At 37.5% G+C, this 27,867-nt stretch overlaps 1 protein-coding gene across 5 annotated transcripts in view; it reads right to left on the bottom strand.

The window, feature by feature from the left end:
* Nucleotides 1-27,867, bottom strand: part of MPP7 (MAGUK p55 scaffold protein 7) — a 242,308-nt gene that overhangs the window by 156,308 nt on the left and 58,133 nt on the right. For all 5 annotated transcript variants that reach the window (XM_070254737.1, XM_023632090.2, XM_070254736.1 and 2 more), the window contains one exon: nt 6,682-6,860. In XM_070254737.1, the coding sequence (XP_070110838.1) occupies nt 6,682-6,718 (37 nt within the window). In that variant the 5' untranslated portion in view covers nt 6,719-6,860. The remainder of the gene's footprint in view (nt 1-6,681; nt 6,861-27,867) is intronic.

The following is a 27,867-nucleotide window of genomic DNA, read 5'->3' as shown; positions in this document are numbered from 1 at the left end:
CTCACATATACTTGGTCTTCGTCTGCAGTTCCTGGCTCACAGCTCCCCAAATCCTTGGAATTTCCTAAGTGTTGAGAATGATAAAAGTGTTGTGTTTATGCTACTGAAGGTGACTTCTGGACCCCAATCAAGGGTGAAGGCTGGTTGCCAGGAGAACCAGCCATGTGATCAGAAGACTGGAACTTTCGGTCCCACTCCCTGATTTCAGGGGAGGGGAGGAGGGCTTGAGGTTAAACCAACTGCCCATGGACAATGACTTTAGTCAATCAGGACTACATAATGAAGCCTCCATAAAAACCCAAACAGACTGCTCCGTTGCCCTATTTCCTTTTTCAGAGTTTCCACACTGGGGAACCAGAATGCTTCCAGGTGCTACTCCAAGCTCCAGAAGGACAGCAGCTCCTTTGTTTGGGACCTTGCCCTACATATCTCTTCATGTGGCTGTTGACTCAGATCCTTTGTAATAAATCGGTAACCTAAAGGCCAGACCTGCAGGGTAGTTGTTAAATTCAAGCACTCCTCTTCGGTGGTCCAGGGTTCGCAGGTTTGGATCCTGGGCATGGACACAGCAACACTCATTAAGCCACCCTGTGGTGGCATCCTACATAAAACAGAGGAAGACTGGCAGAGATAATGGTTCAGTGACAATCTTCCTCAAGCAAAAAGAGGAGGATTGGCAACAGATGTTAACTTGGGACCAATCTTCCTCACAAAAAATAAATAAATAAATAAATCGGTAATCTAGTGAGTAAAGGGGTTTTCTTGAGTTCTGTGAGCCATTCTAGCAAATTAATCAAATCAAATTTAATAAAGACCTGGAGCAAATATGACAAAGAAGAAAGGTTGAAATGATTCCTTTTGAGATCTCGAACTATAAGAACAAGGGTGCTCAGTCTCACGGCAGATAGTCAACACTGTAATGAAGGCTCCAGGTGGCAGCGCTGGATACAGGGGAAATGACAGAGCTCTTAAATCTCTTGGAACTTCCTGGTGACAGCACTGTCTTTTGCTCTAAGGAGGTGACTCTTGGTGGGCCCCTGGATAGCATGATTAGACGCTTGGAACTTTCGGCCTCACCCCTCATCCTCTGGGAGGGGGAGAAGTGCTGGAGATTGAGTTAATAATCAATCACATCTATATGAGGAAAGGTCCATAAAAATCCCAATACTATAGGGTTCAGCGAGCTTCCAGGTTGGTGAACACATCTACGTGCTGGGAGGATGGCTGGTGCATCCCAACGCTATGGGGAAGGACGCTCCTGAGTTCAGGACCCTTCTGGAGCTTGTCCTGTGTTTCTCTTCATCTGGCTGTTCATCTGTATCCTGTATCATATCTTTTATTATATAATAATATTATACAATAATATTTAAAAATATGTTAAATATTTATTTTAAATATTTTAAATTAAATATAAAAGTAATTTAAAATATTATATAATAAACTGGTAAACACATAAGTGTTTCCTGAGTTCTGTGAGCTGTTCTAGTAAATGATCAAACCCAAGGAGAGTCGTGGGAACCTCCAACTTGTAGCTTAAATCAGACGGAAGTTGTGGGTAACCTGGGGACCCATTACTTGCTTTGGCATCTGAAGCGATGGAGAGTATTGGAGCACTGAGCCCTGAAACTGTGCAATCTGCACTAACTCCAGTCACCGTCTGAACTGAATTGTAAGACATCTAGCTAATGTTGTAGAGAACTGCCTGTTGTGGGGGAAAAAACCCACACATCTGGTGTCAGAAGTATTGTGTATGTGAGTAAAGGAAAAACACAAGAGTTTGGATTGGATTTTCTTTCTGTTCTCTCAAGGAAAGTATTACAAAATCATATGAAGAAGCAATCAAAAAGGAGACAGACAAGAAATATAGAATAAAAAGCATTATAGAGGTGTGTCAGGCAGTTCATTAATAAAAATACTATGTTCTTTCCCTGGATTTTGTAATATTTATGTTTCCATGTTTTTATTTACAATTTATCATTTTTTTCTCATTGTAAATAGTCACCATCAGCCTTAAAAAGTTCATATAATGTAATTCTATTTATAAAGTTCAACAACAGGCAAAATTAATCGATATTGCCTAGGGATGCTTACATAAATCATAAACTATGTTTTATGCATAGTGTGAGATAGGAATCTTTATTTTTTCATGGCCATCTCTAAGAAGATTGAGGAGGTTGTGAACGAGAAGAAATACACAAGTTGCTTTCAGGGTGTTCAATTTCTTGATCCAGGTGGTGATCACATGGATGTTGGCATTATAAGCACTTTTAAAACTGTATTATAAAAGTTTTATGTGCATTTCTGTATATATATGTATCATATTTCACATATGATGTTTGTAAAAATCATATTTAATGAATTTATATAACTAAGTAACACAGGCACTAAGCAGGAAAGGAATGAGACCATAAGATTACAAACAGAACGGTACCATACAATCATCAAAATAAGATCAACTCTCTAGTTGATAATAGTTGTTTCCTGCGGAGGAAAAGATAACAATTCTGATACTGCTACACATGTACACCGGGACTGAGTAATTAAAATGGATGGTGGATGGCGGCAGCCAGGTTTCTCACTGTTGGAGTGGGAATTTACAGACAAGCAAGGGAAGGAGAATGATCCATTTGCTAATGGACGAGAGTTGGAGACATCAATAAGAATTCATATCTAGCTTATAGTTACAGATGACAGCACACAGAAATGTTTCTGTACGTCTGTATACACAAGGGTTAGTGTACATACATGTATTTCTCTGCTGTCAGATGAGACGGTTTAAAAGAAACAATACTCCAGTAGCAACGTGCAAACCTATCACCCACATCTTGGTTTCTAATCCCATTCTCCAATAAAAGGCACTAGAGCTCCTGAGAGCAATGGCTGATTCTAGGACTGGGGCATTGTAAAAAGAGCCTGGAGTATCTCGTAGTGCCAAAAGTAAGGAAATGTTAAAAACAAGCAAGCCATTGATGGAGGCATATCAAAGAAACCAAGAGAAAGAGCTCCCCAAAGCCAAAGCTGGAAGAGTTTGAGCAAGGAAATCAGGTAGTATTGGATTATAACCCACAGAACAAATAAACACCCCTGAATCCACACTGATACAAATAAACGAGTGAATAAATTAACAAATAGGAAAGAAGAGACAAAGACTTCCAAATAATTTATATAGACACTTCACCCTGAAGCAGGGGGAGCACGGCATGCAACTCTTTCAGTGTCGGCTACACATGGAGACTTCCTTCCAGAGTGTGGTATGGAAAGGGCGGGAAAAGAGTAATTTTCCAGTGGAGAAATCTGACAAACACGATTTCAGCCAGTTGATCAACATCAACAGTCAAAAATCAAGTTGATAGTACATATCGTGATATGACTATGGCACTTTACATCAGGCAATTCCAGGAGAGGGAATTCTACAACATACCTGACCAGTACTCCTGAAAACTGGCAAGATCATCAAAAACAAGGAAACCCTGAGAAACCCTCAAGCCAAGAGGAGCCTAATGAGACAATGACAACTGAATGTAACAGGAGATCCTGAAACAAAAATAAAGGATATTAGGGGGAAACTAAGGAAATCTGAAGAAAGTATAGATTTTAGTTAATAATAATGTATCAATATTGACTCAGTAACTGAAATGAATGTTCCAAACTAGGGGAAGATGTTAATAATCAGGGAAACAAGGTGTAAGGTACACTGCAACTCTCTGGATTATGTTCATAATCTTTCTGTAAATCTAAAATTGCTCTAAAAAATAAAGTCCATTAAAAAAAATTTTTAAGTAAGATCAACAGATAATAATAGCCCAAAAAAGAAAACACAGAATATATGTAATACTTATATACAATACAGGGAATATTACAAATTTATGTCAAAAGGATGGACTATTGAATAAGTGATTCTGGGACTACTGGCTGTTCATGCGGGAAATAAAATTAGATTACTGCCTCACTCCACATACAAATTACAGTTGGACTAAAATTCCAAATGCGTAAAACCAAATTTTTTAAATTGCTGGAAGAAAATCTTAGAGAATTACTTCCTGATCTTGCAGTAGGGAGGAAAGGCCTTCTTAAGCAGAAGAAAAAAAGCACTAACCACACAGAAAAGATTGATTTGTCTACACAAAAGTTTTCACCTTCTACCGAAGAAATATTATCAAGGAAGGGACAAATAACTGACCGGAAGCAATGATGTTCAACCTAAAACAACCCAAAGGATTAATACATACAAATAAAGAAATTCTGCAAATAAACAAGAAAATGATAAACCAATGGAAAAATGGGGAAAGGACATGAATAGAAAAATCACAGAGGAATAAACGGCCATTAAACAAATGGAAATACGCTTAATGTCAGTAGTAATGCACATTTAACATTTAGGATAGCATGTTTTCCCCATCAGATTGGTAAAAACCATAAAGGCTGATAACACTGAAAACTGGCAAGAGCGTGGGGGAAAGGATCTTTAATGCACTGTCTGTAGACTGTCAAGTGGTTTAACCAATCTGGAGGTCAATTTGACAACATCCATTAAATGTGTACCTCTTCTCTCCCAAAATATTACAAAAGGAGCAAAACCAGGGTTTCCATTAACAGAAGTCTGGTTCACTAAATTGTGACATGATGGAAAACTATGCATTAGCTTAAAAGAATGAGGTAAATATATAGATGTATGTAGAGACAGATATATAGATATATTTATAGATATACAGATACACATAAACACACACATTTATATACATATATATATATATGTATGACTTACAGTGAAAGTCTTTTCCCAAGAGTACTGGGGCCACTGTTAGTCGGGTGCTGGGCCCCTGCTGCTACCTGAGCATCTGTCCTCAGCTGCAATCTCTAACTCTGTTCCCCCGGAGACCTGACCATGCAACAGCAATGACATTGCTCAGCAACACTGCTCCTGGTAAAAATGACCCCTGACTGGTAAACTGCATCTGGTCTGCGAGGCACTATAAGAGAACCATAAGCATCTGATGGGTACACCACACATTGGGGCTTCCCTAACTGCGGTGACTCCTAACATGCACATCCTCTCTGCCTGACTCAAACCTTGTTGGGACACACAGGTCAAAAACTATCACACTGCCAGGTATGAGTCACACAGGCATTTTAGATTTGCACCAAGTGAGCCAGCTATGTGTGGAAAAGTCCTTTTAAGTTCTAAATAGCCTACGTTATTTTTCATGACTGACACCTAAACTGCCCTATAAACTATAAATACTCCATTTTAATCATTCCCCGAGTTAGATGTAAGCAACAATATTTTGCATTCAATTAAACTAAGGCATTTTTGGTGAATCGCAAAGCATAAAACTTACTCATTACACAACTGTAGTAAATTTATGGTGCAAATAAATTTTATCTATAATTTCCCAAACCACTATGGAAAGTTAAATCATTCATTTTATACAGCAGAACATAATGTGGGACTACATAAAAACTAAAAAGAAGAAAAAAATTTTTCCAAAGGAGCTGGCCTCCAAGTTAATGTCTTGAGGAAAAAAGAATTATGTAATTTAAAAATCAAAATCACTTCCTAAAAAAAAACTAATCCTCAGTGTAAATCACAGTGGAAAAAAATCACTCTTGATGGATAAAGACGAGACAAAACTTGCCAAAATATAAGTATGGATATGCTTGAAATAACGAAGAATGATATTTGCAAATAGTGCAAATGAAAATGCCAATGAACGTAATATAACAAAATCAAATTTGTGATTCGGCCTTTTTAAAATTATGGTGACAGTAACTGTCCACTCTGAGACAGCTACTAGTTATGGAATGGTATTAATGGGACCAAATTCAGTACGGTCAGTGCGACACAGAACGTTCTTTTAGTCACATTCTATGCTACACTTCTTTTGAGGGCACTTAAAAATGCAAAGCACAGCTCCCCAACCTCACTTACATTCTGCTTTAATAGTTCTGGGAAATATCCAGGAACGTACATTTTTAAAAAGTGCTCATTCTGGGGAACCCCAGAATAGGACTTCAAAGGGGATCGACCTCCCTCACGCCACCTCCTGAAACGAGCCAGGAGGAGGGGATTTTACACACGTATACACACAGTCGTATTTTTCCCTTTCTCAGAAATCTTTATTCTAAGTATCACTAAGTCTTACGACTGATAATAAGGTGAAATATGTTTGTTTTAATTAAATCCCTTAATGACATATGTCAACTTTGGAATAGTTTTCACCTCTGGTGACAGGAAGAAAGAAAATGGAAGAACAGGGTAGGGATAGTGTTTTATTTCTTAAAGAAAAAAAGTGAGAAGTCGAAGCAAGTACAGCAAAAAGTTCATATCTGTCATTAAATATGAGTGGAAGGTAACATGAGTATCACAGTCTACTTGGCTATATGTTTAAAATACTTAATATATTTTTTAAGAAATTTAAATGCACGGCATTATTCCACAAGGCAAGACAGTATAAGAGCATCAGCACAAACCCCCACTACCTGGAGACAGCAGTCACTCAACGGCCTTCGATAATTTTTATCTTGGAACGACATATCCAAGTTGATTTTACGCCCTTATGTTAGTTATAGAAAAACAAGCATGATCTGTTTGCGCTTGCTTAAAGCAATGCTGTTTCTCACTGTGAACAAGAAAATTTAAGTAAGGATGGACGGGAAACTGCCCCTCTTGGGTTCACATACCTGTGTCACTCCCAGATCCTGTTGACAAAGCTGGCATGATGCAGGCTGCAGGCTGGGACGCCACACTCCAAACACGCTCGGCTCACAAAGCTGCAGGGAATTCCAGCTCGACGGCTGCAGCCACGCTGTCTACCAAGATTTATGTATCAGGCAGGCCGTTTCCACGAAGAAAAGGAACACTTTAAAAATAATAATAATAATAATAAGGAAGATTACTGGATGGCAACATTCTGTAACATTCAAAATTCTTAATCCAACACACTTCTTCAGAATTTCTTCTACAGACTACATGCAAGTATTAAGTGTAAGCATTTTTGATTTTGATGCGAGATTTCTAATTAAAAACATGAAAGTTCTTCATGCATGTATCAAGGCTTCCTTAAAGATTTTTACAGTTGGTCTGAGGACTGTGAATTACATAGACGGAGAACTTAAAGAAGCTTTTGTACGCCAATGCCATTCGAAAATTCCTTCCTTCTATCATAAGTCTAAGCTGTATTTCCAAATGCACAACAGAGACTCTATAAATTGTCAACAACTTTTAACTAATTGTAATTTTTTAAACAGCTCATCCTAATAGGACAACTGCAAAGTTCTCTAACCGAAAACTGCAAATAACCTTGAAAGAATACTAAAGCTGCAGCAAGGTGTTATTACAGATTTCCACAAACGTTAATAATCTAAACCTAACAGTCCACACTAATCTACAAAAGTAAATTCTTTTAGTAAAAACTAAGCTTTGATGTATCTTGGAAAATACCACTTTTTTTCAATAACTATTTTAACTAATGTTTCTCCCCAAACAAGCAGTAAAGGCATCATTGCACAGCAGCTGAGAGCAGGGGATGTGGAGTTTGGCCTGTTCTCTAATCCTGCTGGCTCTGTGACCCTAGAGAAGATATTTCATCTTATTAAATCTTAATTTCCTTATATGCAAATGGAGATAAGAGCAATTTGGAATTGTTTGATAATTAACTATGCTAAGGCACAGAGCACACCATCTGGCACATGGCAAGCAAACAACAAATGCTGGTTATTATGACTGGGGTCGTTTAATTCAGGTAATAAGATTATAAAATGAAAACATAAAAGAAAGTAGCAAGATTAAAATTTACATTGGCCTGACACCTAGAAGGAGGCCATGTGGTTTCAATTTGGACCACTGCTGCCTAATAACGGAAAATACACTGCATTTACATTTTTTAGAAATCAGAAGAACACCACAATGTGTTTCAGTTCGTTTTGAATACATTTTCCCCAGTTCTCTGTAAAGCCAAATTCAGTAATTTAAAAGCATATTTTAACATATATTAAGAAGAAAAACAGATATTGTAAACACTCAAAAAACTGGCTCACTCCAATTCTTAAAGCCTTTAAATTGCTGATTCATATTACAGAATAAAGAAAATGAGCTTGCCAAATTTCATTGTGGAAAAGTCCAAACTATAAAATTCTATAAAGCCTTTTAAATGAGCTTTCTAATTATCAAAGTAAATGACAGTATGAAAAAATTCACCGTCAAGTAAATTATCTTGGACCAGACCATCTGATGCAATGTCTTGAATTTTGTTTTATATTATTACAAAGATTTATAAAGCTAAAGTATACCTACAAATCCATATAGAAAAGAGTGTTAATTAAAAATATAAGGACAGTTATGTTAAATAGCAAATTAAAATATAAATCACTAAGCTAAAAATGAAAGAGTTTCCAAAGCAAGGTTTCATTAATGCCCATCTCTGAAGCTGTTTTCCCAATAATTTTAAAGGCAATTCTGCTTTGCTTCCATAAATTATTCTAACAATCAGGATTAAGATTCAACTACATAAAAATATTCCTTAATTCAAACACAAACCAAGTCAAAAACAGACCATACATAATTTAAAGAATGCATTCAATTAGTAGACTCGCTTTTGCTGCTGAGAAAAAAGAAGGAAACGGTTAAAATTTATAAAGTGTATGCACACACATTTCTACCATTAGGGCAATATATATGTGTGTATGTGGGTAGGTATTCACTGTGTCTGTATGTATGTAATTTAAGATCTTTATGCCATGAGAAAAGTCGTAATTTGTATGGGACAGATTGCCTAACTATAGAAATACACTATATAATCTACACTGTGCAAACTACCACTTTCTTCACGCCTTAAAGAATTTACAGTGTTTCACTTTTACAAACCACACACACCATATAATAAGCCAATTTATGCTTCTATCAAACATTCTATTAATACTATGACAACTTACATTCCACATCAAAACATCCTTCGGACTTGACGCTGCTGCTACACTACATACTCTCTGTGAAAGGCCTTAGCTTGTCTCATTTTTTATTTCATAATGAACCCTCAAGGTTAAATTTTTCCAGTCATATTAAGAAATATATGCGACAAAGTAATTATCTTCTCAGAACATATATATTAATAAAAAATAAATGGTTTGATAAAATCCCAACTAGTAAAATGTTTAATATTTTGTGGAACGAAGCAGAACTTGCTGGGTTTAACTTTCAAACTGAGCTAAATTTTTGTAGTAATCATGTTATTTTCTTTGGCTAAATTTATCGAAAATGCTTTGGAATTTGTCAGAACCCAGCCATAATTATTACTGACTGTTGTATGGAATCGATTTACTACAACACAAAAATACCAGCTGTTACAGTATGTCCTGAGAGGGATTACCGAATATTCTTAAATTGAAGTTCAATCCATCTTCCCATAAAAAGAGAGACCCGAACGCCAGGAACATAACAGCGGTATCAAGTGCACCTGAAGCATTTACAATGCCCAATAGAACCATTACAACCCGCCTTTAAAAAGCCTGATTTTTTGAAATTTCATTATTCCAGTTGTACCTTGCTTCTATATATCACACTGTATCAGGTTCTCTGGCATCGATCATGTGGAAACAGTGAAATATGTGAAGGGGTAGGAGCTTACAATGTTCAGTTTCTACCCGCCCCGGGGAACTCGTGGCGCTCCCGTGGCACTCATGACACCTAGTGGTCAACCACAGAAGTCCAAGTATCTGTAGCAGAAAGTTTGAGTTTTCAGTAAAGCAAAAATTGCCTTAACTGTACCCAGGAAGCAGTCATCTGCAAAAATTTTTATTAATGTGCACACACACACACACAAAGAAAAACACGCTCCCCTGTGTGTTTCCTCTACTCTCAATACCTCACTATGACACTTCTTACACCACATGTAGTTTCCCAGGCATCGAGCAATGCTCCAACGCCAGCTGGGTGCCCTACAATTTAACTCAATTCTGACACCATCTACCTGGAGACAGGCATCAGATCCCACAGTTTAGGGGCTCAGCCCTACAAGATGCAGCCCCCCCTTCAGATGTCAATCAGAAGTCCAGGCTGTCACCTGTGTTTACTTACTCGTTTACCAGTTTATTACAAAAGGATGACTCAGGAACAGCCAGGTGAAAGAGATGCATAGGGCAAGGTATGCGGGAAAGGGCACGGAGCTTTCGTGGCTCCCTCTGGGTCTGCCATTCTCCCCGCACTCCCACGTGTTCAGCAACCTGGAATCTCTCCAATAATCATCCTTTGGGGTTTGCATGGCAGCTTCATTATGTAGGCATGATTGATTAAATCATTGGCCATTGGTGACTGATTCAACCTGCAGTCTCTGTCCCTCAGGGGTGGGGGAGTGGGGGGGAGGGCAGTGACAATACTGACTGAAAGTTCCAACCCTCTAATCAAGGTAGGTCCCCCAGCAACTAGCCCCCATCCTTAGGGGCTTTCCAAAAGTCACCTTATTAACACACTCAGGCATGGCTGAAAGGGGCTTGTTATGAATAACAAAAGACACCTGTATTGCTCTTATCACTTAGGAAATTCCAAGAGTTTTAGGAGCTCTGTGCCAGAAACAAGCATGAAGACCAAATACATATTTCTTTTTATAAATCACAATCTACACACCCCCACGAAGTTAATGCAGATGAACAAGAAATCAAGTGCTGAACCTAATGTCCAAACACATTTCCTCTCTATTTGGGGGAGTATTCAAGAATATGAAAACTTTTAATTAACTTATCATGAATAAAGCACTTAATAATCATATTAACATCCCATTGTTTCCAGACAATAACTATAATATGGTAATAACTGTAAAAACAGTAATCCAGCTGTAGATTACTTCACCAGTCCACATATTCTAAAGTTCCACTTTCAAAACCTAACACAGCACTAACACAAACAAGAGTAAACTTATTTTTTACAAATCTAATATCACAGATTGGTTTAAAAATGATCAATTTGAAAGATTCATTAGTTATACTAGCCAATGTCAGCAGCAAATTGGTATCTATTAACATTATTCAAACCTTTATAAATTATAATCGTAGAAAATAAAGGAGGCAACATTTAGCTAACTAGCGTAAACCTGCTCATATAAAAAGGCATTTATACCTTTTATACCAGCAGTTCTCAAAGTGTGGTCTGCAGACCCCCAGTGGTCTCCAAGACCCCTTCAGAGAGGGTCATAACGTCAAGTTATTTTCATAAAAATATTGAGACATTATTTGCCTTTTGTACTGTGTCAACATTTGCACTAATGGCGAGAAGCAATGGTGACAAAACCACTGGCACCTAAGCACAAATCAAGACAATACCAAGTTGAAACAATTCATGTCTATATTCTTCACTGCCAAGTACTGTCATTAAAAAAAAAAAAAGGACTACATCAAACTAAAAAGCTTCTGCACAGCAAAGGAAACCATCAACAAAATGAAAATGCAATCTACAGCATGGCAGAAAATATTTGCACATTATATATGGATAAGAGGTTAATATCCAAAAAATATAAAAAACTCATACAACTCAATAGCAAAAAACCCCCAAACAATCTGATTTAAAAATGGGCAGGGGAGCTGAACATTTTTCCAAAGAAGACATACAAAGAGCCAGCAGGTACATGAAAAGGTGCTCAACATTATTAATCATCAGGAAGATGCAAATCAAAACCACAATGAGATACCACCTCATACCTGCTAGAATGGCTATCATCAGACAAACAACAGATAAGCGCTGGGAGGATGTGGAGAAAAGGGAACCCTGTGCACTGTTGGTGAGAATGTAAATTGGTGCAGCCACTATGGAAAACAGTATGGAGATCCCTAAAAATTAATGCTCCAGCAATTCCATTTCTGGGTATTTATCCAAAAGAAACAAAAACACTCACTCAAGAAGACATATGCACCCCCATGTTCACTGCAGCATTATTTACAATAGCCAAGACATGGAAACAACCTAAGCGTCAACCGATGGATGAATGGATAAAGGCAACACACACACACACACACACACACACACAAGGAATATTATTCAGCCATAGAAAAGAAGGAAATCTTGGGGCTAGCCCAGTAGCGCAGCGGTTAAGTTCGCACGTTCCGCTTTGGTGGCCTGGGGTTCACCGGTTCAGATCCCGGGTGCAGACATGGCGCTGATTGGCAAGCCATGCTGTGGTAGGCATCCCACGTATAAAGTGGAGGAAGATGGGCACGGATGTTAGCTCAGGGCCAGTCTTCCTCAGCAAAAAGAGGAAGATTGGCGGCAGATGTTAGCTCAGGGCTAATCTTCCTCCAAAAAAAAAAAGAAGGAAATCTTGCCATTTGAGACAACATGGATGGACCTTGAGGGCATCATGATAAGTGAAATAAGTCAAGTAGAAAGGGAAATACTGTATGATCTCACTTACACATGCAATCTACATAAACAAAAACTGAGCTCATGGATATCAGTGGCTGCCAGAGATAGGGGTTAAGGGGTGAGTGAAATGGGAGAAGGGGGTCAAAGGGTACAAGTTTCCAGTTATATAATGAGTAAGTCCTGGGGATGTAATGTAACGGCCTGGTGACTATAGTTAATACTATATTGCATATTTGAAAGTAGCTAGGAGAGTAGATCTTTAAAGTTCTAATAATGAGGAAAAAAAATTTTGTTAACTATGTATGGTGATGGATGTGAACTGCACTTATTGTGGTGATTATTTTGCAATATATACAAATATTCAATGATTACAGTGTACACATGTTATGTCAATTATACCTCAATTAAAAAATGCATAAAAAAAGAAACGAGGAGAAAAAATGGTTCACTTCAGAATGCCCTTAATGAAGTAGTAAAAATCAACTGACTCTTCCACGTCTGTGTTTTTAATGTTCTGTGTGATGAAATGGGAAGCACGCAGACAGTGCTGCCGCTCTGAAGGAAGCCACAGCTGTCTCAAAGAAAAGCACTTGTGCAATGGTTTTTGTAAACTGAACTAGTCGTTTTTTTCATGCAACACCATATCTACTTGAAAAAACAACAAAAAGACAAACTATTCAGGCTATTCTGGTTTGAGTATTCGGCAGCCATTTTGTTGAAAATGAATGAAATGAGTCTGAGACTTGAAAGAAAACTACTGACAGTATGTGTTGCTGATGATAAAACATAAGCTTTCAAGCAAAAAGCAGAACTTTATAAAACTTTCATGTGCTAGAGGCTTTCCTGGCTTTGCAAGGTACCCTGGTAACTGAAATGCAAATACACAGGAAGCCAGTCCCCACTCTGCATAGTTCCATCAGCTTCTCAATACCCAAAGGCTCTTCTGAGGTCAGTGATGATATTAGCAGACGTGATTTTTTTAATATTGTGTTGACATTTGGATAATAAACCAAGATTTTCGAAATTATCGATGCATAATATTAGAAAATCATGCATAGATAAAAAATTCGTTCAAAGGGCAAGATAGACCAATGGATTTTAAAGCTCTGATACAGTAAGTTTATTGACATATTTTGTGGTTCCACATTGCAACTTCCTTTAAGGAGCCAGCACATGTCAAGTTTTGGTGTAGTATCAAAGAATCTCCAGAATTAACTGAGCACACTATTAAAACCCTCCTCCCTTTTCCAACTGCAGATCTGCGTGAGGCTGGATTTTCTTCATATCTTTCAACTACAACACACAGCAATGAATCGAAAGTATACACATATACGAGAACTGTCTTCTATTAAGCCAGGCATTAGAGAAATTCCCAACCCACCCATGTTTTTGTTTTGGGAAAAAAGTTATTTTTTCATTAAAATGTTACTTATGTTAACATGTAACAAGTTTAATATTGTTATTTTTAAATAAATTGAAGCATTTTTTTTCCTGACGATAATTTGCCCTGAGCTAAAATCTGCTGCCAATCTTCTTTTTCTATGTGAGCCACCACCACAGCATGGCCACTCACAGACGAGTGGTGCAGGTCTGTGCGCAGGAACCAAACCCAGCCCGCTGAAGTGGAACACACCAAATCTAACCACTAGGTCACCAGAGTTGGCCCAAAACAATTTTTTAAATTTCAGTTTTAATTTCCAATATGGTAAATATCAATATAATCTACATAAACAAACTCATTGGAGTCTTCAATAATTTTTAAGAGTGTAAAAAGGTCCAGAGACCCCAAATGTTGACAACTGCTATTCTCTGCTGGGGTGGGCCAAGATTTTCTGGAAAAGGCAGACAGTAAACATTTCAGTCTTTGCAGTGCACAAGGTCTCTGTCTCAACATAGACAAAACGTACCTGAGTGTGCATGACTGTGTTCCATAATATTTTATTTCCAGAAACAAGGAGAGGGTGAGGTTTGCAGACCCCTGTTCTATACCATTGCACCCTATCTGCTAGTGACTTAAAGATCTGAAACTAGCATGCTTTCCAGTAACATTTTTATTGGTTATTATTTAAATATTCAAAGAAAGTTTTTTAAACATTTCAATTTTTATTATGCAAAATAGACACAGAATTTTAATCTATGCAGTTCCTAATCATAAACAAAATCACATTTCAATTTTGTCTATTCTAAGAATCTCAGAGTCTGTCACTACACACAGAAAATAAAAAGTATGCTTACAATGGTCAACTTGTTAGGCTGCTATATGTAAGAAAATATGCTTTATATGGGCAAACACAAAAAATCCTAGCTTTCAAGAAAAAGGGAAAAATTATGAAAGTAAAACATCTCACATTTTACAAACTCAACAGGGTTCAAAATTATTATATAATACAAAACTCACATATCTCCTTACTACAAATGGAAAGGAAAATACCAAAGCAAAACAAAAGAAGAATCCCATTGAAAGAATCCTATAACTCTTTAAAGACTTACAAGAGGAAATGAAAAAACACTGCTTTATAATCCCCACGCTAAGAGACCCAGGCTTTAAGGCTGCTAGGAAAGTCTGCAAGGAGTCCTGGCCCACTTGCCAGAAAAGGGCATTAACCGTGAGTGCGTCAGGGCCTCCCCTGGTCAGCACTCTCAGTAGGAAGGCACCCACTGCCACGCTCACTCGCTCAATTGCTCCTTGTCTGGAAGCACAGGTGTAAAGAATGAACTGGCATTCACAAGTAATGACCTCATTCCAGACTACCCAAACCCCCGACAACCATTAGTGCACCATGACCCAGTACTTTTTCTGAGTGGCCTGAACTCAAACCAGCAGCACTTCTAGCGCTGTGCACATCCCCCACCTCCTCACAGTGGGACACCTTCTCTGATGTGGCCTTTTCTCATTATACTTATTTTCTACCACCCACTACCAGAAAGTCTTGAAGAGTCGTCAAGATTACACCTTTAACTACCTAGGAACTTTTTTTTTTTTTTTGCTGTATTTTTGCTCTTTCCTCTAACTGTTGGGGGCAGGGGAGACTGACAGAACTTCTTCATTACATTTTCCTTGACTAGTTCTCAATTCCAGACCCATGCCAGCATTCCACTGACATTCCCTTAAATCCTTTCTATTGCAGAAACCAATCTGGCAATCATTTTTGATAATTAAGATACATTGATGCAATTTTATATTTTTGTGGGGCTTATGTCCCCTGCTAGATTTCCTTGGGGATGGAACCCATATCATCTTATTTCCTTAAAAGCTGCATAATAGCCCCTATTCAGAAGTACTTCTATATGTAACCAACTCCAATCTTCTAAGAGTTCTCTTTCCCTTCAAGATCCGGGTAACCTCATTATTTTACTTATGGGGAGACAGCACTGCCTAAGGAAGAGAGCACAGATCTTGAAATGAGACAGACCTAGGATCAGATCCCAGCTTTGCCTTACTGACTCCATGATCTTGGCCAGGCTATTTAACGAAATGAGATTAAATGCAATGACATAAGTAAAACACCTAACCTACAGTAGCCAACCAACAGATGACAGATTTTATTAGTACTTTTCAACCTTATTTTCATCACTTTGTGTTTCTCACTTACTCTAATCTAGCAAACTTTTAGAGATCTTGCAATGAAAAGAATATAGGCTCTGGTGGGAGACAGACCAGTCTTCTGATTCTACCATTTACTACACGCACAACTTACAAGGTAAGAGACCTTGGGAAACCAAATAAAATAACAATTAATATATACATATGATTAACACATATAAAATATATATACACACACAAATGTTAGCCACATAACATCGAGTGCACACAATTTCTCAGACATTAGGTTAAAACCTCGACGTGCATTGCTTTATCTAATTCTCACAATAACCCTATAAAATAAGCATGATTATCACCATTTTACCAAGGAGGAAACTGAATTTTAAGCAACTTTCTTTAAGCCCACAGCTTGAAGGGATGGTAATGTCAGCATGTATGAATTCAACGCCCACACTGTTAACTACGCTACAGAATGCTGCCTCTTAACTCTGTTATTTAACCCCTCACAGTTTTCTCAGCAGTCAAATGGAAATAATATCTACGACCCATTTACCTGTCGTGATGGCTAAATAAAACAATATATCTAAAGCCTGGGAACACACCACATGCTCAAATATTAGCTCCTCCTTTCCCCTTTCAACTTGATACCCTTGTTTTACTTTATCCTGTTTATTTACAAAAAAGAAAACTGCCCATTTTATATCCACATCCTCTGACTTGCTCTTCAGTCACATGATATGGTGCCTTCTCCTCAGGCAGGTACAGAAAACAATATTCTCAGCCTTCAATCCACTGATTTTGAACATTTAGGACTAAACCTCATGTATAAAATACATGCTCTATAAAATCCACAGATATTTCCAAAACCTATGGTCATATCTTACAAGTTGACCAAGGGTATTATTGTTCCTCCATGTTCTATATCAGAAGCTCGAGAACATAATGCAGACTCTACCAAATCTTTCTTATTAACAAAACATCACCATAGCATAAACCGTAACTCAGAGCTAGTAATTTCAAAGTTTCATGAGAACCCTAAAAATAAATTAGCCAACAAAGCAAGTCGTATTAAAATCATGTACCACTTCCTACTCAAATTGTTAACATGCATTAACACAATAAATCTATGTTTATTAAAGAGCTACATTTAACATTAAATTATAACAAAGTTACTAAAAATATAGCCCTTTAGTAATAAAGCCTCTAATAGCAACACAGTTGTGATTATCTGTACAGGCATGGTAAAACATCAAGTGAAAAATCCTAGAACTAACTGGTGAAAAATCCTAGAAATAAATGGAGTTAAAAACTAAATGTGAAAAAAAAAAAAAGAATGTGTAAAAGGAAGGACATCAACAAGATAGTGAAATAGAAAGCCCCAGGCCCTTGTTTCCCAGGGAGAAAGTGACTTAAAAACAATATAAGGACCAAATTGCCTATGTGATAACTCCAGAAACCAGTTAAGCGATTGCAGCACCCAGGTAAGCAAAAGCCAAGAAGAGCAACACTGAATCCAACAGGAAAGTCCACTGCATTTTCCCTGCCTTAACCCTCTCCACCCCCATCCAATGAGGCACAATCAGGAGGAAACCAACCACCTCATAGCTTCTCCCGAAGGAAGGAAAAAGAAGTGAGAAATGTGTGTTCAATGACCTGGCATGCCAGGGGGCTTCCCAAGGGACTGATTTCTGTCTTGCCCAACTCTGAGTACTAAGAGGATGGCAGCATAACTGGAAGACGGCAGCAGACTGGAAGAGGTAGCTGTCATTTCAAATGCCCAAATCTCAACAAAAGGTCAAAAGGCAAACACGCAAACAGAGAAAGATAGCCCAATCAAAGGAGCAAAGTAAGGCTCCATCACCAACCCTAAGGAAATGGAGATCTATGGACCACCTGACAAAGAATTCAAAATAATCATCTTAAAGATGCTCACTGAGTCAAAAGACAACACAAATAAATACTGAAATGCAATCAGACAAGCAATGCGTGAACACAACACAAAGATTGAAACTCAAGGAAAGAAAAGAAAAGTAGAAACTTTGGAGCTGAAGAATACAATAATTAAATTGAAAACTTCACCAGAGGGATTCAGCTGCAGACTTGATCAAGGAGAAGAAAGAATCAGCGAACTAGAAAACAGATCATGGGAAATTATGCTGTCAGAGGAAGGAAAAAAGAATGACAAAAAGTAAAGAGAGCCCATGCGACTTATGGGACACCATAAAACACACCAAAAATGCATTATGGGAGAAGTCTCAGAAGGAGAATTGAGAAAGGAGCAGAGAGCTTACTTTAAGAAATAATGGCTAAAAATTTCCCAAATTTGAGGAGAGATATGAACATCTAACTGTAAGACACTCAAAGAGCTCCAACTAGGATAAATGCAAAGAGACCCACACTTACACACATCACAATCAAATTGAGAAGTTATGAGTAAGAATCTTGAAAGCAGCAAGAGAAAAGTGATTCATTACATACAAGGGAACTTTCATAGATTATCAACAGGTGTCTCAGAAGAAATTTTGCAAGTTGGAAGGCAGGTGTATGACATATTACAAGTGCTAAAGGAAAAAAACTGCCAACCAAGAATATTTTATCTGGCCCAGTGCTTAAGTTAGCATGCTCTGCTTCAGTGGCCCAGGTTCAGTTTCCAGGCGCAGACCTACACCACTTATTGGCAGCCATGCTGTGGTGGGGGCGCACATACAAAACAGGAAAATTGGCACAGATGTTAGCTCAGGGCAAATCTTCCTCAAGCAAAAAGAGGAAGATTGGCAACAGATGATAGTTCAAGGCAAATCTTCCTCAGCAAAAAAAAAAAAAAGAGAAAGAAAAGAAAAAAATACCATATCTGGTAAACTGTCCCTTAAAGATGGAGAAACTGGGGCTGGCCCAGTGGCACAGCAGTTAAGTTCACACATTCCGCTTCAGCGGCCCAGAGTTCACTGGTTTGGATCCTGGGTGCGGACATAGCACCACTTGGCAAGCTATGCTGTGGTAGGCATCCCACATATAAAGTAGAGGAAGATGGACACAGATGTTAGCTCAGGGCCAGTCTTCCTCAGCAAAAAGAGGAGGATTGGCAGCAGATGTTAGCTCAGGGCTAATCTTCCTCAAAAAAAAAAAAGGAGAAATTAAGACTAAACAAAAAATAAAGGGCATTAATAACTACTGGACCTGCTGTACAAGAAATTCTAAAGGGTGTCCTTCAAGTTGAAATGAAAAGACACTAGACGTCAACACAAAACCATATGAAAATATAAAGCTGTCTGGTAAAGACAGATATTTGGACAAATATAGAATCTTATAATATCATAATGTTGCTGTGCAAATCACTTCTAATTCTTCTACAGAATTTAAAAGACAAAAGCATAAGAATAACCAGAAGTCTATGTTAAAGAATACAGAATATAAAAAGACGTGATTTGTGACATCAATGACATGAAGTACAGGGAGTAGAGAGGTAAAGGAGTAGAGTTTTTTTGGTGTGCAATTAAAGTTATGAGTTTGAAATAGATTGTTACAGCCTTAAGGTGTTTTATGTATTCCCATGGCAATCACAAAGAAAATACAGAAGTCACACAAAAGCTAACGAGAAGGGAATCAAAGCATGTCACGACAAAGAAAGTCAATAAAACACACAAAAAAGGCAGTAAGAGAGGAAAACAGGGACGAAAAAGCTACAAGACATAGAGAAAACAATTAAGAAAATGGGAATAATAAATCCTTCTCTAACAGTAATTACTTTAAACGTAAAGAGATTAAACTCCCTAATAAAAGATATAGAGTGCTAATTGGATAAAAAACCAAGACTGACCATACGCTGTCTACAAGAGACTCACCTTGAATCTAAGGACACACACAGACTGAAAGCAAAAGGATAAAAAAGATATTCCATGCAAACAGAAACCAAAAGAGAGCAGGGGAGGCCATATTAACAGACAAAATAGGCATTAAGCCAAAAACTGTAACAAACGACAAGGAAGGATATTATATAGTGATAAAAGGGTCAAATCACCAGGAAGATCTGACAATTATAAGTATGTACACATCTGACATCAGAACTCCTAAATATATGAAGCAAACACTGACAGAATTGAAGGGAGAAACAGACAGCAACACAATACTAGTAAGAGGCTTTCAACACCCCGCTTGCAATAATACACAGAACAACCAGACAGAAGAACAAGGAGGGAACAGAAGACTTGAACAACACTGTAGACCAAATACACAGTCATAAACAGAATACTCCACTCAACAACAACAAAATACACATTTTCTCAAGTGCACATGCAACATTTTCCAGGATAGACCACATGTTAGGCCACAGAACAAGTCTTAACAAATTTAAGAATATTGAACTCATACCAAGTATCTTTCCTGACCTCAATGGAATGAAACTAGAAATCAATAGCAGATGGGAAAATAAAAAATCCACAAATATGTGGAAATTAAGCAACACACTCTTAAACAACCAATGGGCCAAAGAAGAAATCACACGGGAAATTAGAAAATATCTTGAAACAAATGAAAATGAAAACCAACATATCAAATATTATAGGATGCAGTGAAAGCAGTGTGAAGATGGACTTTTATAGCTGTAAATACTTATATTAAAAAGAATAAAACTCTCAAATCAATAACCTAACATTCTACCTCAAGGAAGGAGAAAAAGAACAAAGTTAGCAGAAGAAGAAAATAATACAGATTAGAGTAGAGACAAATGAAATAGGGACTAGAAAAAAAAATCAATGAAACTAAGAGTTGGTTTTCTCAAAAGATCAACTGGCAAACCCTTACCTAGAGGAAGAAAAAAAGAGAAAAGACTCAACTTAAATCAAAACTAAAAAAGGGGACAATACAACTGATGTCACAGAAATGAAAAGAATTATAACAGACTATTAACAACTGTATACCAACAACTTGGTTAACCTGCAAGGAATAAATTCCTAGAAACATACAATCTATTAAGACTGAATCACTACAAAATTTAAAAATATGAACAGATCTATGATTAGCAAAGAGATTGAAACAATAATAAAAAACCTCCCAATAAAGGAAAACTGAGGACCAGATAACTTCCCTGGAGAATTCTACTTAACATTTAAAGAAATAACACCAATCCTCCTCAAACTCTTCCAAAAAGTTGAAGAGGAGGAAATACTTCCAAAGTCATTCTATGAGGCCAGTATTACCATGATACCAAAGATCAACAAAAATACTACAAGAAAACTATAGAACAATATCCCTAATGAATATTAATTCAAAACTCCTCAAAAAGTAGTAGCAAACCAAATTCAACAGCACATTAAAAGGATTATACACCACTACCACGTGGATTTATTCCTGAAATGTATGGATGGTTAAACATATGAAAATGAATCAATGTGATACACCGCTTTAACTGAATAAAAGACAGAAACCACATAATCATCTCAACTCATGTAGAACAAACATTTGACTAAATTCAACAACTTTCATGTTTAAAACACTCAACTAGGAATAGAAGGAAACTACCTAAACATAATAAAGGTGATATATGAACAGCCCACAGCTAACATCATTCTCAATGGTAAAAGATGGAGAGCTTTTCCTCTTAGATCAGGAATAAAACGATCACACCCACTCTTGCCATTTCTATTCAACATGGTACTGGAAGTCCTAGCCAAAACAATTAAGCAAGAAAAAGAAATAAAAGGCATCCAAATTGAGAAGGAAGAAACAAAATTATCTCTGTTCAGATGACATGATCTTATATCTAGAAAACTCTAAAGATTCCATTAAAAAAATTGAGTTTCTATACACAAACGACCAACAATCCAAAAAGAAATTAAGAAAACAATCACATTCACAATAGCATCAAAAAGAATGAGATACTTAAGAGTAAACTCAACCAAGGGGATGAAAGACCTACACACTGAAAAACTACAAAACATTGCTTAATGAAATTAAAGAAGACATAAATAAATGGAAAGATATCTTGTGTTTACAGATCGGAAGACTTAAAATTGTTAAAAGGTCCATACTATCCAAGGCAATCTACAGATTCAATGCAATCCTTGCCAAAATCCAAAGAAATTCTTTTCAGAAATAGAAAAATAGTCCTAAAATTTATATAGAATCTCAAGGGACCCTGAAAAGCCAAAACAATCTTGAAAAAGAAGAAAAAATTACAGACCTCACACTTCTTGATTTCAAAACACATTACAAAGCTACAGTAATCAAAACAGTGTGTTACCGGCATAAAGACAAACATATTGCCAATGGAACAGAAAAGAGAGCCCAGAAAAAAAAAAATCCTCATGTATATGGTCAAAAGATCTTCAACCAAGGTGCCAAGACTATCCAATGGGGAAAGGACAGTCTCTTCAACAAACTGTGTTGGGGAAAACTGGATATCTACACACAAAAGAACTATGTTGCACCCTCACCTTAAACCATAAACAAAAATTAACACAAACTAAAGACTTAAACATAAGATCTAAAACTATAAAACTCCTAAAAGAAAACATAGGGGGAATCCTTTGAATTTGGTAATGATTTCTTGGATATGATACACCAAAAGCACAGGCATCAAAAGTAAAATAGATAAATGAGAGTACATCAAACTTATGAACTTCTGTGAACCAAAGAAACAATCAACAGAGTGAAAAGATAACCTACAGAATGGGAGAAAATATTTGCAAATCATATATCTGATAAGAGGTTAATATCCACAATATATAAAGAGATCCTACAACTCAACAACCAAAAAATGAATAAAAAATGAACAAAGGGCTTGAATAGACATTTCCCCAACAAGCTTATGAAAAGATGCTCTCTTCATTAATTATTAGAGAATATACAAATTAAAATCAGAATGACATATTACCACACAAGCATTAGGATGGTTACTATCAAAAAAACAGAAAACAAACAACTGTTAGTGAGGATGTAGAGAAAGTGGAACCCTGTGTACTGTCAGTGGGATTATACAATGGTGTAGCCACTACAGAAAACAGTATGGAGGTTCCTCAAAAAATTAAAAACAGAATTACCACTTGACCCAGCAATTCCACTTCTGGGTATTTATCCAGAAGAACTGAAAGCAGAAACTCAAAGAGATATTTGCAAATCCATGTTCACTGCAGCAATACTCAAAATAGCCAAAGGGTGGAAGCAAACCAGATGTCCATCGACAGGTGAATAGATCAACAAAACGTGGTATATACATACAATGGAATATTAGTCACCTTAAAAAAAGAAGGAAATTGTGTTACATGCTACAACATAGATAAACCTTGAGGAAAGTATGCTAAGTGAAATAAGTCAGTCACAAGAAGAAAACTACTTTGTGACTCCTTATATGAGGTATCTAAAGTAGCTAAACTCATACAACCTGAAAGTAAAATGGTGGTTGCCAAGGGCTGGGGGGAGGGAGAAATGAGGAGTCATTTAATGGGTATAAAGTTCAGTTTTTCAATATAAAAAAGTTCTGGAGGTCTGTTACTCAACAATGGGAATATACTTAACACTACTCACTGTATACTTAAGAATGGTTAATATGGTAAATTCTATGTTTTATGCTTTTTGCCTCAAAAAAAAAAAGATATGAGTGTAACACCTAAAGACAGACTAGGGAAGAGAGAAAATTACTACAAACCAATAGTAGCCAGAAAAGCTGCCCAATAATCCAGAAATTATCAAAGATAGGAAAATTTAATTCCAGCAACAAGCAAACTGATTTAAGCAACAGTTGCAAATACAAGCCAGACTTCACAGTAGAGTGCTATAGCAGTCTCGGAACTCAAGTTTGAAACATAAATCACCGTTGTATTTAAATTCACAAATAAACACTTTGTCAGAGGGGAGGGACTAATACCAGGGGATTATGCTCTAAGTTTGAGATATAATAAATGGTTTTAACCATCACTATCAATTATGAATGACAACCCAATCGCTATACCAAAGTACGCAGTGTAGTCAACTTAACAACACTCACTTATTTTGGAAATGTTTCTAATTGTGGTTGGACAACGGTGCTATCCAACATTATTTCTGTGACTTCTCCCCTTCCAAGCACACTGGAAGAGAACTGAATTTCCCCAGCTCCCTGAAGTTAGTTGAGGTCTTATGACTTGCCCTGACCAATAAAACGAAAGCAACAGGTTTGTCACATCCAGGAAGACGCATTTGAGAGCCGTTATGAGATTCTATATTTCCCTTTTCCCAAGCTGGCCAACATTCCAGATGATGGCACCTCCATCAGCCAAGTCCCTGACAGAGGATGACATGGAGCAGAGCAGCCCCCCGACATGTGATACAGAGACAGCATAAGCAAGTTGTTGGAGTTGTTTGCTACCAAAGCACAATGTAGCCCATCCTGATACAACGATCACTTGCAAAAATCAATAATATAGTTTTTACATTTCATATATCTGGGGCTGGCCCCGTGGCTGAGAAGTTAAGTTCGGCACGCTCCACTTCGGCAGCCCAAGGTTTCGTCGGTTCAGATCCTGGGCATGGACCTAGCACCGCTCATCAAGCCATGCTGAGGCGGCATCTGACATGGCAGAGCCAGAAGGATCTACAACTAGAATATATAACTATGTACTGGGAGGCTTTGGGGAGAAGAAGAAAAAAAAAATATTGGCAACAGATGTTAGCTCAGGGTCAGTCTTTAAAAAAAAGAAAGAAAGAAAGAAAGAAAGAAATAGCATAAATCATTTACTCTAAGTATCTACATTGCTATTTACTGGGTACTAATTACTGTTTTGTGGTTCAACACAATAGTTCCTAAAAATACAGCTTACTAAAACCATCTGCAATGAATCTGGATATTTACAAACATGATTTCATGTTTTCACTGATTCGACAATACAAATCATGCAAATTGTCAGTTTTGACAGTTTCTCAGGCCCTTCAACAAAGCTATCAAAAGATAATTTTCCAAAAATCGATTCTTGTATGTAAAGTATTATGTCATAATACCAAAGTTAACTCTATTTTCGATGGTTGTTAATGCATATTTACACGTGTATTTTTTAAAGCTATCATCGACAGTGATAAAAGAAAATATATAATCCAAAAACACTGTTCATTTATAATACAAACAACTTTATACTAAGTTAGGTTTTCCTCCGTGGTGGTGGTCTGTCTTCACACTCTTAAAGGAAATCCTCACTTTCTTGACTATGAGATTACGTTCACGTTGCCTACCTTTCAACAGACTCACCTACTTTAATGATTTCCAAAACTGAAAACAAAAGAGAATAACCTCCTTAAAGAACAACTCAAAACCCTAATGCTATCTTGTACAGAAAAACAGTGAATCCTATATTAACTAAAAGAGAGTCTGTTCTGTATTGGCCCTGTAGGTATTCAATAGCAGAGAATCTCATATTTTGAGGTCAGTTATACCCAAGGTAACTTTAAGAGTATTGCACTGTTCATATATCTTTTAATGTTATTTTCAAGTACTTCAATATTTAAACTTCATTAATATTAGCTGCTAGAATCTACTGACTATACTTTGTAAATTTTTAATTTGCGTATCATAGCTCTGAAAAGGATTATTTTCATTTCCAGGGTGAAACAAATGAATGGAAAAAGGGAAAAGTTAACATTTCTAAAGTTTCATGTGAAGATGGAACAAAAATTAAGTTGCTAGGAAAGTAACATGCCAATCCTTGTTCAGAAACCATGGGAAACGCTTACACCAAAGAACATTTCATAAGACTACGCAAAGCCTTTTAGTGGACTTAAAGAAACACTGTCTCAGAGTAACACACTCTGGAAAAGTACACTGTGATGAGGGGACACTCACTCTACCATGAATTTATGTCAAGAAATCTCAGGGTTAGAGGAGCAATCTGACTGAAGACAGCGCATGCAGGGACAGAAAACAAATGAAAGGCCATATGGAAGGCAGCTGTAACCTCCCATTCATACATTCCTGGGAGGAGACGGGCCCACACAAGAAATGGCAAATGACGCAGACTGCACGTGGAAGTGGCTAAAGTGGTTCCAGTTTCACGAGTCTTTCCCTGAATGGCATCTTAGTGGCGCCCCTTGGCCTCCCTTTCTAAAATCTCCACACACCCCAACCCTCACTTAATGCTTTTTAGTGCTTTATCACAATCTAACGTGCTATGTATATTTCATGTATCTTGTCTAGTGTCTATCTTTCCTACTAGAATATAAGCCACAAGAGGGCAGGGACTTTTGCCTGTGTTGTTCATTGCTGAATCCCTGGTATCTCAGAATAGTGCTTGCCATAAGACTAGCTCGTTCCATAAGTATTTGTTGAATGAATGAAAGACTGAAGGAGTCAACAATGGAACCTCTACCTATTTTTGCTATGATAATATTATACAAGCTATTTTATGCCTCTGCCCACCCCCTTCCTAGTTCTCCTGCCCAAGGGAGGAAGAGTTGCTAATCTCATTAATCATGATGTAAAACACTCATGAGACCAAAGGTAGAGTAGGCAAATTCTCTAATTTAAATTAAATTAAAGATTAAAGATATTAAGAGGTCAGCATCTATTTCCAGTCCCTTTGGCACTTCTGGCTTCCTGCCCTGGCCCCTCCTCCCCACAATGCTGTAGGAAGTAGACCACGCTAGTGCCAGTCGACTTGCCCGCTGCTCACTCTCTCCCTCACACGTGGGTCGGATCGTACTCGTGCTCACCTGCTTCCTCACACAACCTTCCATGATCTGGGCCTTTGGCGTGACTCAAAGGCCTGGGCTTTCTTCCTCCCTGGCCAGCTCCTCTGCAATCACCTTTCTCTCTTCCCATGGAGAAGCCTGGTCTAGGCCACTACCTTAGCCAAGAACACTGTCCTCTTCAACTATTTTGCGTATTTGAATTTTTTTCTGATTAAAAAAGTTTTCTAAGTTTTAAGTTTCTATTTAAAATTTAATAGCATTTACCATATATCCATCTCCCAAAAGTCTCAAAAGGAGAGGAGGAAACATTATATTGCCACAAATTAATAACAGTAAACCAAGCCTTTGTGGCATCTCTTATTGGATGTAACTAACAGAACTCGTTATCTTTACCCCCAAATCCTAATTTTCCTGATTCTATCTCTCTGAAAGATCTCCCCCGATGCCCTCATTTTGGAGAGATGCTTGCTGAAGGAATGTAGAGTAATGATATCTGCAGCTTACTCTAAAATCCTTCAGTAGATAGATTAGACAGTTAACCTGCACACATGGCAAAGTGTTACCAATTATTGGATCTAAGGTGCACAGATGGGTATTCACTGTACTGTTCTTTCTACTTTTCTTCATGTTTGAAATTTCTGAGATAAAAAGGTTTTTTCCTTCGTATGTCTCCCAGTCTCTCCTATCTCAGAGCCATGTCTCTCGGATCCTCATCAGCCCTCTTAGTAAATGCACTGATCCTGGACTTGCTCCATCCCCACCTCCAACCCCTCCTGCTCACTGCTGCCAGCATCGTCTAAGACACTGAAATGATCACGTTACTGCTCTACAGTAAACTATCAGATGACTCGACAGCACTTTCACGATAAAGTTTAAAATCCTTAAAATCATGCACACCCTCTGTCCTTTCTTTCAATGCGAAATCACACTAACACCCTCCCTCAAATTTTCCGTAACACTTCCCTCAACACACCTTGTTATTTCTCGCCTCTGTTTATTTGCTCACTCGAGTTCCTCTGCCTGCTTCAAAGTAAGGATTTAACTGCACGTATGTCATCACACTGCCTAATGACGAGCGGTGTGAGCACAAAGAACCATCACATGAGTGACAAGACAGTCTAAATTACACATTTATACATTGTCTTATTCAAACTTCTCAAAGCACATTACCATTCAGCAATTCCTTCCGGAATCAGCAGAGGGTGCCATAATTTCATTTTTAAAAAATTAAAGTCATGACTTGAGATGAAGCGTTAAAAGCTCTAGAAATATATTTCTAATAAATAAAGAACTGAAAATTGAAAATAAACATCCAGTATTGACTTAT

This window comes from Equus caballus, chromosome 29 (assembly GCF_041296265.1).
Source record: "Equus caballus isolate H_3958 breed thoroughbred chromosome 29, TB-T2T, whole genome shotgun sequence".
Lineage (NCBI taxonomy): Eukaryota > Metazoa > Chordata > Mammalia > Perissodactyla > Equidae > Equus > Equus caballus.
The sequence above is the reverse complement of the archived record's forward strand: the minus strand, read 5'-3'. Positions and strand labels throughout refer to the sequence as shown.